Below are 16,101 nucleotides of genomic sequence, written 5' to 3'. Positions count from 1 at the left end.
TGGTCCCAATACCGTGCCCTGTGGCACCCCACTAGTCACCCCCTGCCATTCCGAGAAACACCCATTCACACCTACACTTTGCTTTCTATCTGCCAACCAGTGTTCTATCCATGTCAATGTCTTCCCCCTGATGCCATGAGCTTTGATTTTACCCACCAATCTTCTACGTGGGACCTTATCAAATGCCTTCTGAAAATCAAGGTACACTACATCCACTGCATCTCCCCCGTCTAACTTCCTGGTTACATCCTCGAAAAACTCCAACAGATTAGTCAAGCATGATTTACCCTTGGTAAATCCATGCTGGCTTAGCCCAATCCTATCACTGCTATCTAGATATGCCACAATTTTATCCTTAATAATGGACTCCAGCATCTTTCCCACCACCGATGTCAGGCCGACAGGTCGATAGTTCTCTGTTTTCTCCCTCTTCCTTTTTGAGAAATGCAAGATCGCTATTAAGGCAGGGTAGGAGACCCAGGAAATGAGTGAGATAAGTTTGGAATGTCCTGGCCCCCAGCGATACAACGCCACGGAAAAGGTCATTGTTTCTTGGAGGCGGAATTGTGTATTGAGTACTCTGCTTCATGGAAGCCCTCAGGCAATGTGGGCAGGTTAGGGGATGGCATCATTCCACCCTGAGTGACATCTGAGACCCTATGAGTGGGGATAAAAGAGGGTCTGGGGAACAGCTCCTTGAGACGCACCAGAAGAAAGGCTAGAACTCCTGTAACAGCGTAATAGTGAAAGCCGGCGGAAAATCCCACGTAGAAATATAGAAATATAAAACCATAAATAATTAAATAATAATAAATTATGCCAAGTGGAAGTAATCAGTGATTCAAAGTCATTTTATTCGTGACAACATTAATTCGTTATCAGCTAAGCACTGTTTCTGAGTTTAGTCTATTCATTTACTATATTAATAATTCACATGTCAAGACAAGACAAGGTAAAGGAGCAGAAGTAGGCCATTCGGCCCCTTGAGTCCGCTCCGCCACTTCACCATGAGCTTAAGTATTCTCCCATCTCCAATTTCCGACTTTTTCCCCATATTCCTTGATACCCTGACTAATTAGATTCTCATCAATCTCCTCCTTAAACACCCTCAATTATTGGGCCTCCACACTGCATGTGGCAAAGAATTCCATAATTTCACGACCATGATGCCTCAAACAGAATTACAGGACAATGAGTTCCAATCAATTTGTAATCAATGCCCACATTACACAATAATCCGTTTTGCTTTGGTATCATACTACAAACTTTCTCAATGTTTCTGTTGACATGTCACTCATTAAGTGAATACCAAATCGTCAGTCCTGTTGAAGTGCTTTGTAATTTAATTAAAATTGTCATTTGATAACGTATATTGATAACTTTCAACAAAAGTAATCAGTCTATAATATTAGCTAAGCAGAGTCTGCTGTGTCACATATCGGGGAATATTTCTGTTCTCTTGATAAAACTAGATCTATGTAAAGGCAACAAAGGAACACATTATGAACTTTAATTAATATTGTATAATACAATAGTTGTATCTAGTCTCAATTGTAAGCCAAGCTGACACTGAGGAAATACAGCTCCAGAAATAATATTTTTATTTCTGCAAGGAGTATGGGTGTGTGGCAAATATCAAGCAGCATTTCCTGGTGCATGATTCAGAGCACACGACTGATGATAAGAGGATGTTCACCACGACATTGGAGTAAACTCCAGATGTCTCTTTCTTCTGTGCAGTAAAGGAATTAAATTTTCTGCATCCTACTACAAGTTCTGAGTTATCATAATTCGAAAACGAACAATGCTGAAAGTCAAATGCAACTGTTCTATTTATATTTTCTGCCCATTACACTACCGGTGTTTTTGGCAGCAATAAAGGTCTTCCTCTCTGGTTGTGTCCAGGGCTTCCTTCATCATGTCAGTACTTCCACTTAGCTTTCTCTACTGTCTAGTATGCATTTCATGTGGAGACTCAGGAAAACAGTTACACTCAGATGTAGAATTATTCTTTATTGCGTTTCCAGACCAGTTTTGATTTACCAGTCTGAATTTTTATTGCTAAACTGAAACCCTGAACGGGCAGGACCCATGGACATCTCTTCGCCTGGCCTCTACTTATTTACCTGTTCGGTATGGCTGATACTACCAAGAGCTAAAGCAGAAGGCCCTGACTCCAGACAACATAGAACTCAGGGTCATTGAGGCACATGGTCCTTCAAACCTGATGACATGTCTGTGGTCTTCTTGCAGCCCTTTATTTATTGCCATCCCTTATTTCAAGCATTGGCACAATTTAACATTCATCATAATCCACTTCCTCTTGTTCCAAACCTTTATGTGTCAGGTTTTTTTTTATCCTATTCAATATTAATCATTTGTTGTATTCCAGGTTTTAAGGTACTATGCTTTCAGTAACAAATGAATATTTCTGAACTTGTGTTGTAGATGGCGAGCTGGCCAAAAGGAACGAGCACTCCCAGCAATGATCCATCGGAAGGAATTCAGTCTGCCAGAAACTTCAGTCAGACAGACAGACTGAACGACATACTTTATTGATCCCGAAGGAAATTGGCTCTCGTTACATTCACACTAAGCAGGAATTGTGTAGAAATATAGCAATATTTAACTAGAAATAATTAAATAATTATAAATTATGCCAAGCAGAAATAATCAGTGATTCATAGTCACTTTATTTGTGACAACATTAATTCGTCATGAGCTAAGTACTGTCTCTGTTATAGTCTATTCGTTTACTCTATTAATAATTCATATTACATTTCAAGCAAGGTAAAGGTGCAGAAGGAGGCCATTCGACCCATTGAGTCTGCTCTGCCACTCCACCATGAGCTGAACTATTCTCCCATCTAGATCCAATTTCCGACTTTTTCCCCATATCCCTTGATACACTGACTAATTAGATACCTATCAATCTCCTCCTTAAGCACCTTCAATGATTGGGCCTCCACACTGTATGTGGCAACGAATTCCATAATTCCACCACCATCTGGCTAAAAATATGTACCTTTTGCGATAATTTGATGAGAATGCCAGTAGGATAGATAAAGGGGATGCAGTGTATTTTGTATATCTGGGCGTTAAGAAGTCCTTTGACACAAGTGCCACACAGAAGGCTGCGTATTTAATTAAGAGCCCATGATATTACAAGAATGTTACTAACATGGGTAGTACATTGGCTGATTGGTAGGAGGCAGCGAGTGGGAATAAATGGATCCTGTTCTGGTTGGCTGCCAGTGGCTAGTGGTGATCCGCAGGGTTCCTATGGGGCCACTTATTTTTATGCTGTATATAATGACTTAGATGAAGGAATAGATGGTTTTCCTGCCAGGTTTGCAGATATTAGGAATATTGGTGGAGGGACATGAAATGTTGAGGAAACAGATATGATAGAAACATAGAAACACGGAACTACTGCACAATACAGGCCCTCCAGCCTACAAAGCTGTGCCGAACATGTCCTTACCTTAGAAATTTTGCATTATGCCGATGACCTTTTGCTTTATATTCCTAATGTTGAGACTTTATTAGCTATCGTACATTCTTTTGTCTCCTGTTATAGTCAGTATTCAGGATAAGAGTGAACTTTTTCTATTGAATCATTTAGTATCAATTAATACTAACCTTCCTTTTAAAATTGTAAGAAATAAACTTACTTATTTGGATGGAACAATTACTAAGAACCATAAATAGTTATTTAAAGAAAATTTGGGCCTGGGACCCCAAGATCCCTCTGATCCTCCTCACTGCCAAGAGTCTAGGCATTAACTCTACATTCTGCCATCATATTTGACCTACCAAAATGAACCAGGCCACACTTATCTGGGTTGAACTTCATCTACCATTTCTCAGCCCAGTTTTGCATCTTATTAATGCCTCATCTCATTAAATTACCTCGTCTCAGTCATTTATAAAAATCACGAAGAGTTGGAGTCCCAGAATAGATCCCTGAGGCACAACACTGGACTCTGGCCTCCATGCAGAATATGACCCGTCTCCAAGCACATTTTGCCTTCTTGGGCTAAGTCAGTTCAGGATCCACAAAGCAATGTCTCCTTGGATCCCATGTATCCTTACTTTCTCATGGGGTTGAGGAGGAGATAAAACAAAGGATCATCAGTGATTGAATGGCAGAGCTGATTCAATGGGCCCGATTATCTCATTCTGCTCTTATGTCATATGGTCTTAAATAAGTATGTCTAAAATTAATTATTTATAATAATTTTGTGTTTAATGGGGACAATCTCAAGAGCACAGATATTAGGTATGGTGAATAAATGTTGCCAATATCAGTAGTAACCACTTCCAGTCTTACAATAAATGCTAATGAAGAACACATTGTATGTATGTTTCATTGATTGTTAATTATTATTACAAGTGTTGCACTATTTCACATTTCTTTAACACACATTATACAGTGTTGAACTTCTATTGGCTGGAACTTTTGGTAGTGACACTATGTTTCTGACCTTGTGCTGTTGATCAGTTTTAACCCAGATGCTCACTGTAACTTGCGGAGAAGATATTCCTGATGTCACTTTCAGGGTCTATGGTGCAGCTGTCTGAAAAAAAATGAACAGCACAAATGTCATTATTGTAATCGACATACGGCAACATACATCATCTCCAATAACTATATGATTTTCACTCCAATGGAAGAACTGCAGGAACGAGACTGCAGGATTTTCTGGGATTTGAAATCAGATGCTGTCATTCTCGTAAATGCTTATGTAGTGTTCTCACACAGCTGTAAAATAACTCTGAACTAAACACCAAGCATAAACCAATCAATGAGGCGGTCCCAGTAAGATTAACCATTTACTGTTCACTCTTCCACATTAAGGTATGGTGAAAACTGTTGATAAAACAATACAAAAAATATACTGTATTTGTTTCCTTCTTGACATCACATTTACATCATAAACACTTGCAAAAGTAAAACTACAACAACAATCTTACATTAAAGTGCAACATACAGTCAGAATCTACCCACGCCATCGACTGGCTTTAAATACACTTCAACACAAACTATCCGCAACTCTTTAAATAACAAAAAACATAAACTTTATCAATCATCATTACTTTTAACAGAATCAGCGTTAACATTTTTAATTCAACATATCGATTATCTCATGAACTTAGGGCGTTGATTCACTAATGTTTCTAGTGCGTAGAAAGAAAACTTTTCTCGCGCTGATACTGTACACATAAGCCCCCTCCCTCCTGTTTCTCCAAACCGGTATTCTCCCACAACACACGGCGTAACTGGGAGTGACGTCATCGCATGCCGCTATATATCACAGAAAACGAATTTACTTTAAACAACCTTAACTTTAACTAGAAATTGATAACAAACAAATTACTAAAGCAAAAGTATAATAAACTAAACAAATGCCTTAAAGGCAACACAGCTTAAGATCTCAAATGACTGCTCCGAAGATAAAATAATTGGTTATTTGGGGAAAGAAATAAGTATATATAATAAAGTTATTACGAACTCCGTGGAGCATGTGGGGATCTTCAGATATACAGGCACTCTCGCTTTCTTTCTTTTTTTTTCATTTTCTTTTTTTTCTGTAGGGTTGTTAGAGGGGAGGGGCTAAGGGTATATTTGTTTTTCTTTCTGTAATTATTTGAAAACGCAATAAAAAACGTTTTAAAAAGAGGATCATTAAAAAAGGTCATTTAGTACAGAGTTAAGGAAAAACTTCTTCTGCAAGAGAGTTGTGGGGGTCTGGAATGCACTGCCTCGGAAGGTAGTGGAGGCCAATTCTCTGGATGCTTTCAAGGAGCTAAAGAGGTATCTTACGGATAGGGGAATCAAGGGATTAGGGGACAAGGCAGGAACAGGGTATTGATAGTAATTGATCAGGCATGATCTCATAATGGCGGTGCAGGCTCGAAGGGCTGAATGGTCTTCTTCTGCACCTATTGTCTATTGTCACAGGCGTAACACTGACATGATGAAGGAAGCCCTGAACACAGCCAAAGAAGGAAGACCTTTATTGCTGCCAAAACACCAGTAGTGTAATGGGCAGAAAATATAAATAGAACAGTTGCACCTGAACTTTTAGCATTGCTCATTTTCGAATTATGATAACTCAGAACCTGTAGTAGGATGCAGCAAATTGAAGTCCTTTACTACACAGGAGAAGGAGACATCTGGAGTTTACTCCAGTGTCATGGTGAGCATCCTCTTATCATCAGTCGATGCTCTGAAGCATGTACCAGGAAATGTCGACGGATATTTGACACACACACACATGCTCCTTGCAGAAATAAAAATCATATTTCTGGAGCTGTATTTCCACAGCGTCAGTCTGGCTTACAATTGAGACTGGATACAATTGGAAAGGACGGTGAGTTGTTTCCTCTGGAGCACCATAGCCTGAGGGGAATTCCGATGAAGGTTTATAAGTTTAAAAGAGGCATAGATAGAGTAGACAGGGAGTATCTGATTCCCGGGGTTGAAATGTCAAATACCAAAGGGCAGGCATTTAAAGTGAGAAGGCGTGTGTTCAAAGGGCATGTGATGGGTAGGGTTTTATTTATTCAGAGAGTAGTGGATCACTGGAATGCACAGTTCTTAATTGATCTTAACAGACCTTTACTTCTAACAAACCACAAAGTCACCTATTGTGTCGAGGGAATCTGATTCTCAGACTTTCGCTCATATTTGAATTAACAATTAACAAAGAATTGTGAAGTCAACTTGCTGCTCAGTTATCTCAGACCATTGACTTTGTTGCCCATGGAAGAATTCCTCAACGTGTTTTCCGGAGTTCGGGTATGAGGAGAGATGACACGTTATAGTTGAGTGAATGACACACACTAATCCTCATGGAGGGATCAGAAATGCAGTGAGGGAGCTATTTTAAGATCCTGGGTGCCAGTATGTCCGAGGAGCTAACCTGGACCCAAAATATTGATACAGCTGTAAAGAAGGTGTGACGGCGGCTATATTTCAATAGGAATTTGAGGAGATTTGGAATGTCACCAAAAACGCTATGCTTTCTTGGAAGCTTGACAAAATTTGAATTATTATCTGAAACGTTGATTAATTTCCACAGATGTCTGTTAGAGAGTTTATTGACTGGTTTCATCTTGGCCTGGTATGGAAGCATCAATGCCATTGTACGGAATAGCCTGTAATAAGTACCAAATATGGCCCAGTCCGTCATTGGTGAACCTCACCCACCATTGAACACAGGAAAGTATTCGGCACCAGTTCTCACTATTTAGTTTGACCAGTCAGCTCCTCAGAAAGTATTTCCAAAATATTACCCCGTCCACCTCCCACCCCACTGGTGCATCAATCAAAGTATCTTCTCGATGAATAAACCCTGAACTATCATGGGAACATTTCCATTACAAGACCTACACGATTTTGTATAACTGTCCGTGAGTAACGTCTCGTGGGAAATTGTAATTGACAATGTTTTCAGCACTCTTGGGGATGCCTGCCTCAAGTGACATTCATCTATTTTGTCTAGTCAAACCAATCTCCCATTCATTACTATTCCAGCCAATTAACTTCTGAAAATATATACTCATGATGGCAAATCGACTTTATTGCATATGGCATGACTTAAGGTAGACCTAATGCATAATCTATATTCTGTGTGCTGTCTGTCCCTTCATCTTTGTGATGTTGCTGCATGCAAATTTTCCTTGGCACTGAACCCGTACCTCACTGAACTTATGATAACAAGATTAAACTCAATTTGACTTGGAAAAATTAATGTTTTATATTGCATTTCAGTATGTACATTATATCAAAAAATAGATGTTTGACTTTAAATAAAATGTTGTTTGGAATATTAATGATCTGACACATTTGATTTAGTCAAAGCCCAAAGCATCATTGAGGATCCCTGGCACATATCTCCCAATCTCTTTGACCTATAATCATCGGGAAGGAGGCATTGCAGCTTGAGGACTAAGACTGCTAGACTGGGTAATAGGCTTCTTCCATTAGGTTACAAAACCAATGAATGCCCTGCCACAACCGACCTCTCATCACAGGACAGTGAGCTCTCTACTGTTAGTTGTTTTTTTAATGTGCTGCACACTGCATGCATTGTGAGTTATATTTTATGCACTTATTTTTGACAATATTTAGTTTTATGTGCTTTGTGCGATCAATGATCTGTGGTTGGAGCAAGTTGCAGAGGAATGTTGTTTCGTTTGGTTAAAGAAGTGGAGCTAAGACAATCCTACCTGTGAAGAAATTCCCTCTGCATTACTGTTGAATCTGATATCAAGTCGTCTGACCCCTCGGGCTTTGGAAAACTCAGTGTTAACAATCAGCAGGAGAAACACCAGGATGACAAGAGTTTTTTGGAAGGCAATTATCTGGAGGATGAAATCTCACTTTTGATAGCTCTGGTAAAGAGAAAAGAAGGACATTGAAAGCTTATGGATATTGGAAGACCTAAATAGAGCCGAAGTAGAGAGGATGTATTTTGTGGTGGGGGAGTTTGGGACCAGACGGTACAGCCTTGGAGTAGAAGTATGTCCCTTTACAACAGGAATGAGGAGGAATTTCTCGAGCCAGAAGGTGGTGAATCTGTGGAATTGCTTGCCACAGACAGCTGTGAAGCTATGTAATTGGGGATGGGTAAAGCAGAGGTTGATAGATTATTCATTAATATGTTTGTGATAGGTTCCGCAGCAAGGGAAGCAAATGGGGTTGAGAGGGATAATAAATCATCCAAAATGGAATGATGGGCAGACCCGTTGGTTCTAAATGGCCTAATTCTGCTCCTATGACTTTTGGAAACTACAAATTGAGAGGGAGGATATTTCAGAAAACTGAGAATACAGGTAAAATGAATACAGACATACTACTATATGACAAGAATGACTTATCTTTGGATAGCTGGGACAGTAAATCAGATCAGTTTTAAAGGCAATACTGTATTTTTCTAGTTTAAGTTGTGTGTTCAACAATGGGCTATAGTATATCTGTGCTGAATTCGGTTCCCACATATTGTCTTGTACAATCAGACACTGTCACTGAAGGTAATAGATTATCTGCAGAAGTACAGACTCTGGTAGCCTTGAAGACAACTTCAGGACACCTTTCAATTGTAGATAGAATAACATTAAATTTACTATTCTCTTCTTTAATCACAGAGAGTATGAATTTAGATTCCATTCAGTATGAGCTGCAAGTTCCTGTACTGCTGCCTTTGCTGAGCTGATTGTTTTCCATTTCCCTAAAGTTGTTTCTATGCTGAGTTCTTAACAGTGTCAAGAGTGACAAGGTGGTGTGATTATTTCCTTGAGGCTATAGCGTGGGTTTGAGGTCCAATCGAGTGAACAGTTCAAATTCTAGGATGCTATTTCAATGCCATCCTGAATGAATCCAGGCAGATATGTTAAAGCCTCTTGAGTGATTTCCATATACCTTGGAAAAGATGGGCAAGTTCTCCCTGGTTTTGAGTCATTTTCCTTTCTATCAGGGCATAACATTGCTGCATGTGTGAGGTTGGTTGCTGTGTTTCCAATTTATCAGAAACTCTACTTCTAAAATACCTCAATGACAGAGAAATGGTTCAGGACAGCCCAAGCAGAGCATAGTACATTCAGTGGCCACTTTATTAGGAACACCCGTACATCCCATTACTCTTGTTAGTGCCGATATCTCATCATCCAATATTGTCGATGAAACTTAATGCATAAAAGCATGCAAGAATGGTCAAGAGATTCATTTGTTGTTGAGACCAAACAACAACATAGGAGAGAAATGAGATCTTAGTGACTTTGACCATGGATTGATCATTTGTACCAGGCATGGTGGATTGAGAATATCAGAGCCTTCAGCCACTTTCATGTACAAGAGTTTAAAGCGTTTAAAGATAAGTCATTTGATCATTGGCAGTTCTATCAGTGAAAACGTTTGTTTCTGTGATATGTCAGACTGTTTAAGCTGACAGAAAGGTGCTATTAAATTACCACATGTTAAATCAATGGTGTGCAGAAGAACATCTCATGAACATGGAAAGACGAAACTAATTTAACGTCATTGCAGCTTTTGTGGTTTAAGATCCAAAATGTCTAATGATATTGTGAGAGATTTAAAATACTAAATGGAATCTTTACCTTGAGTTTAGAAATAGCAAATTGTAAATCGCAAAGGATTTAACCAACAGCTACAAGGTAACTGTCAAATGGGTCAGTTTGCTATGAAAATAATTTGAGAACTAAGGAGAACATAGAACAATGAAGAGTACAGCACAACAGCAGGCCATTAGGGCCACAATGTTGTGATGAACTAGCTATAAAGCAAATCAAAAACACCCAAACACTAATCCTTCCTGCCTATACCATGTCCATACCCTCCATCTTCCTGCAATCCTCTATCAGATCACCCCTCAGCCTTTGGAGCTCCAGTGGAAACAACATTTTATTACGCCTCCTGTGATAGCACACACCCTCTAAATGAAGCAGCATCCTGGTAAACATATTCTTCACCCTCTCCAAAGCCTCCACATCCTTCCAAGTGTGGGGCAACCAGAAATGTATGCAGTCATCCAGATGTGGCCCAACGAGAGTCTTACAAAGTAGGAACATGACTATTGAGCTAAATGCTTCGAATAATAAATACAAGCATGTTGTAAGCCTATTTCTAAACAACATACCAACTTGTGTAGCTACTTACAACTAGCAATGAACTAGGATGCCATGATCTCTCTGCTCAGCAACACTAAAGGACCTTGCCCATAACAGTGTTCTGTCTTGCATTTGCCTTACTGAGGTGCAATTCGTCACATTTATCTGGGTCAAATTCCATTTGCCATTTCCCAGCCTATATCTGCAATTGATCTACATTTTGCTGTATTTATTGCCAGTCCTCCACACTATCCACAGCTCCATCAATTGTTTCTTCATCTTCCAATTTACCAATGAAGCCATCTACATTTAATGCTTGACAATAATTACTTCAGAAAGACTCAGAAAAATCAGATGTACCTGTAACAAAGAAATGGAAGTTGCTTTCTTTGAGCTGCTGTATCAGATTTAGGTGGTTGTCCCCTATATATTGTGATTCAGGGAGGGGAGGAACCTCAAGTGGAGTATTTTGCAATGGCGCAAATAGTTTCTATTTGGATAGACATGTTTGTGAAGAGTAATCAATGCACTGTGACTATGAACAATCAGTTCATATCTGAGTGTATTCAAATGGGGATTTTATATCCTCACTGTGCCTGGAGATGAAATCCACATATTTACAAATCAAAGTGAACACTCTTACTGTCAGGAGAAGTAAGAAGTAATGTTTTCTTTTCTTCTTGACCAGCCTTTGTACACCAGAGTTTCTGCACACTACCATCACTTCCGTGTCTCATGGGAACGTAACTATTGCAGAACTTCACTCAAGTATTCCCTGAACATTTGCCACACTACCGTACTTTTCCTTGAGAGCATTTGTTTCCAAATTCCTGTCTGATAGCCTCATAATTCCCCTTATTCAAATTACATTCTTTTCTAACTTGTCTGCTCCGAATATCTCTCCAATGATATTGTAAAGGAGAAAGGATTATATTCACTATCTCCAAAATGCTCTCCTACTGAGAGATCTGACACCTGACCAAGTTCATTTCAAATCAAGTGCAGCCTCTCCTCTTGTAGGCTTAACTACGTATTGTGTCAAGAAGCCTTCCAGAACACACCTAACAAACTCCACCTCATAAAAACCCTTGCTCTAGAAAGATGCTAATCTATATTTGGCAAATTAAAATTTCCCATCATGACAACTCTGTTATTCTTACACCTTTCCAGAATCTGTTTCCCTATCTGCTCCTCGATATTGCTGGTAATATAGGCTCTGCCCTTCTCCATTCACTGTTTTGGGTGATTTTCACTGATTTTGAAGGGCCGTGCCTCACACAGCCAGACTGTTGCAATACAATACTCTCCTCTAAGGTATGAGCAGAATGGTGGGTAAATATTCGATGGAGCAGAAACAAGTGGGGTCAGCAAAAAGGAGGCTCTAGATGTGATGGAGGTTCGAGTTGATGGGGAGTAGAAAGAGGGAACCAGAGCAGGAGGATGAGGCTACAAATGAAAGTTCAGCAACATCTGGAAACTGATTGACTGAAAAAAAAAGAAGTTTATGTTTGCAAAATGCTGGCGGGTCTCAGTAGCCCCAGCAGCATCTATGCAGAGGAATAAACCGTGAATATTGTGGGCCCAAACACTTCATCCTACCTAGACTGTTTATTTCTCTGCTGAGATGCTGCCCGACTTGCTGAGCTCCTGCAGTACTTTGTGTGTTACTTTGCAGTTTATTCTCAGCATCTGCCGAACCTCGAGTTTCATATCTGCAGTGAGACTTCGACAGTTGTCATACAGAATGCCTGTTGACATTGAGTAATAAAGAGGAGAAAATCTGCAGTTATTGAAATACAAGGAGAACACACAAAATGCTAGAGAAACTCTGCAGGCCAGGCAGCATCTGTGGATAAAAGTACAGTTTACATTTTGGGCCAAGATTCTTCAGTAGGACTGGGGAACAAACAATGAGGAGTAAATTTAAAGGTGGGGGAGGGGAGAGAGAAACACAAAGTGATAACTGGAACTGGGAGAGGGAGAGATGAAGTAAGGAGCTGGGAAGTTGATTGGTGAAAGAGCTACAGGGCTGGAGAAGGGCGAGTCTGATAGGAGAGAACAGAAGGGCGTGGAAGAAAGAAAGGGGGGGGGAGAAACACCCGAGGGAGGTGCTGGGCAGGCGACAAGAGGGAAAAGTGGATGGGGAATGATGAGGGAGGGGAGGCATGACCGGACGATCAAGAAATCGATGTTCATGCCATCAGATTGGAGGCTGACCAGCAAGAATACAAGGTGTTGTTCCTCCTACCTGAGTGTGGCCTCATCGCGACAATATAGGAGGCGATGGATTGACATTTCCACTGACTATATTGTTTCTGGAAGCTTGCTGTGTTGAAGTAGATGCTGAGATTTCTGCATAAAAACATTGACTGCTTTTGGGACATGTGCTGTTGAACCAGCACTTCTCCCCTCAAACTAATCCAGTATATTAACAACAACATGTCCCCTCCCTTTTCCAAAAAATAATTCAACCACTCTAATACCATATATCCCATATGTTTACACAAATGGGACATCAGGAATATTTATCTATAACTAGGAGGATCCAACAGGGGTTTACCAGGATCCTGAATAGACACTACAATTGCAATTTTCCATGAGGAGGGATGATGGCCTGAATGCCAAATAGGATTCAAAAATGTAATATTATCTCCAAAGAGCTCTGGCCATACGTTTAAACATGCAATAACATATATCATCCTTTCCTGGAGCCGTCAGCCCAGTATTAATAATCGTTTTCCTAAATTCACACAAATAAAACTCTACATCACTGTCATTGCTACAGCAGGTTTCCAACACGTCTGGGTATTCACTTAACAGCTTATCCCTACATTGTTTAGTCTCTTCATTATTTTGATTATGAGTTACAGCAAATGACCAAGCCAGTAACTAAACCCTCTCCGTTTCAGTCACAATTGTATCACCTTCTTTAATCAATACTGGGACCCTATGAATCCCTCACCCCCATTTTCTTTATCATTCCCCCAACACCTCCAAGTTTAATAGTCCTTCGAATTCTAGCACAATATGACCTCTAGTAAATATTTTTCACAACCTTCATTACTTTCCTCACCACGGCCTGTGACCTGTTACACTTAATAAGATCACGCGGACAGTGATACTTCTTAACTTTCCAAAATGCCACATTTTTCTCAATAATTGCCTCTGCACACTCCTCCGTCCACCATGGTACAGATTTTCTCCTATTAATGCACTTTTTAATATGAGTCTCTTCCAGCAAATTTGAGGAATAACGTGACAACCTTTCTTTGCAGAAATCGACATCATGCTCTCCATTCCATCCAAACAGATGTTCCATTCATCACATAAAACATTAAAACTTCTCCAATTTGCTTTACCGAAATTCCACCTCCTCAAAGAGGCATCTTGGTCTAAACCCAGGCTTATAAATAGAGGAAAATGATCACTCCCCAATGTTTCATCTCCCATGACATACCACTCACTCACTGCAGCATGAATGTTTGAAACCAAAGTTAAATTTACAGCAATTTCAGAACTATTATGAACATTAAATCTCATAACTCTCCCACCAGTTAGACACAGTGAAATATCTAAAACTCTTCTGCAATCAAACAAGCACCATCATTCTGAGAACAAGCCCACAGTGAAGTCTATGCATTAAAAGCCCCAACCATACAACCCTCAGTGAGCTGGAGCTACATATACTCTAACACATCAATCGAAAGCTTTCCACCATGGTTATAATAATATACCTCTTTAATGTCGCTCCCTGTTGAATCAAATACTTCTACAAGTGTCTCATACATTTCATTCACATCCACAACTGTATGCCTTCTCCCTTTCTGTATAAAATTTGCAATAGCACCTTCTCTACGAAATAATCTATCACGCCTAATTACAATATAATCCTGGAAGGAAGAATTTAAATGTGGGAAGCCAGGTTTCCTGAACACATACAACGTCAGATAGATTTGATAAATCAGAAATAAACTTGGAGTCTTGACCGTGAAAAATTCTGGCTTCCGGAAATATGCGTATTCTCCCTTCATACACAGTCTGGAGAAATGTAGCGGGACGTTTATGATTGGTGAAACAGATTTAAACTAAGTGTAGTTAATATTGCCACGGTGTCTGGAGATTTAGTTCACCGATTTCTTTCAATTTATAAATGTTCGCGGACGGTCATTGTGTAAACTCAAGTCAGTTTACCAACGGATGGCCCTTCAGAAAGTGGGGCTTTAACAAATACAGTCTGAACAAACCGTGAGTGTTCAGCTCTCGGGTTGGAATGGGGTTAAGAGAGGTAACAAAAATGGGACAAAGCTCAAAGAACCGCATTCTTCACGGTTATTAAACCAGAAGCAATAATTAGTGTCTTCTTCAGAGAAACCTGATGACCGAGAGGAAATGACAGGGAAGGAGTGCGTCATGATTCCATGCCTGTGCAGTACGCAGGAATGTAACAGAGAAATCTGGATTCTGCTGAATAGTGGACAGCAATTTCTGAGTAACGGAGATAAGATTCTGAATGAGCGCATCAAAAAGCAATTTTCAAGCTTACCTCAAGTCCATGTCGCAATATTCTTTTAATGAAACCGTGAGTGGCTCTTAAAAGATTCTTTGATTTTCCCGTTTGTTTTGTCAGTAAACTTGTCTTCAGTTGGAGCTGGTGTACTTGGTCACCGCCATTGTCCCTTCGGAAACGGCGTGCTTGGCCAGCTCCCCGGGCAGCAGCAGGCGCACGGCGGTCTGGGTCTCCCGGGAGCTGATGGTGGACCGCTTGTTGTAGTCGGCCAGGCGATAAGCCTCACCCGCGATGAGCTCGAAGATATCGTTCACGAATGATTTCATGATGCTCATGGCCTTGGAGGAGATGCCGGTGTCGGGGAGAACCTGCTTCATCACTTTGTAACTGTCCTTCCTCGACCTCTTGCGCTTCTTGCCAAACTTGCTCGCCGGTTTGGACGGAGCTTTCTTGGCGCCCTTCTTGGGAGCGGGTTTCGGAGGATCAGGCACTTCCCCGTCGGTTTCAAACACAATAATAATCAGAAACTGTTCGGAGCTCGGACTAAATAGGCAGCGCACAAAATAGTATGTTAATTAGAATGGTGACGCTGAGCATTCCGATTGGCTGCTTGGAGAAAGGAATCACCAAGCGGAACGCTGGGGGATGGGAAGCGGCACCAATGTGTGACGGTTCGCGCTGCGTTTAATACAGGAGGAAGGACAGAGGGCAGAGACAGGCGGGGGTGCGGGCTGCAATTGAAAAGGGAAACGCAAATTTCAAAAGCAGTATGAAAATAAAATTAGATGAAATATTGTAAAATTAAACACGAAGACGTTCAGTTCATGACACAAGGCAGCAGGAGAGCGAAGGAGAGATTTGGACATTTCAAAGTAAAGTTCAAATCGAGTTTATTTATGCACACAGGAGAAAGGAACAACGGATTTGTAGCAGCATTCACAGACACATTTCATCAGACA

General features: G+C 40.4%; 1 protein-coding gene across 1 annotated transcript; it reads right to left on the bottom strand.

Annotated features, from left to right (window-relative positions):
• Positions 1–503: 503 nt before the first annotated feature.
• On the bottom strand, positions 504–15,705 carry LOC132390449 (histone H2B-like; the record flags this gene model as incomplete). Its single annotated transcript, XM_059963058.1, has 2 exons — positions 504–4,580; positions 15,179–15,705. A coding segment is annotated over one exon (432 nt), but the record flags the coding sequence as incomplete, so codon positions are not given.
• Positions 15,706–16,101: the final 396 nt, after the last annotated feature.

Source organism: Hypanus sabinus, unplaced genomic scaffold (assembly GCF_030144855.1).
Source record: "Hypanus sabinus isolate sHypSab1 unplaced genomic scaffold, sHypSab1.hap1 scaffold_901, whole genome shotgun sequence".
NCBI lineage: Eukaryota > Metazoa > Chordata > Chondrichthyes > Myliobatiformes > Dasyatidae > Hypanus > Hypanus sabinus.
This window is presented reverse-complemented; position numbering and strand designations above follow the sequence as displayed.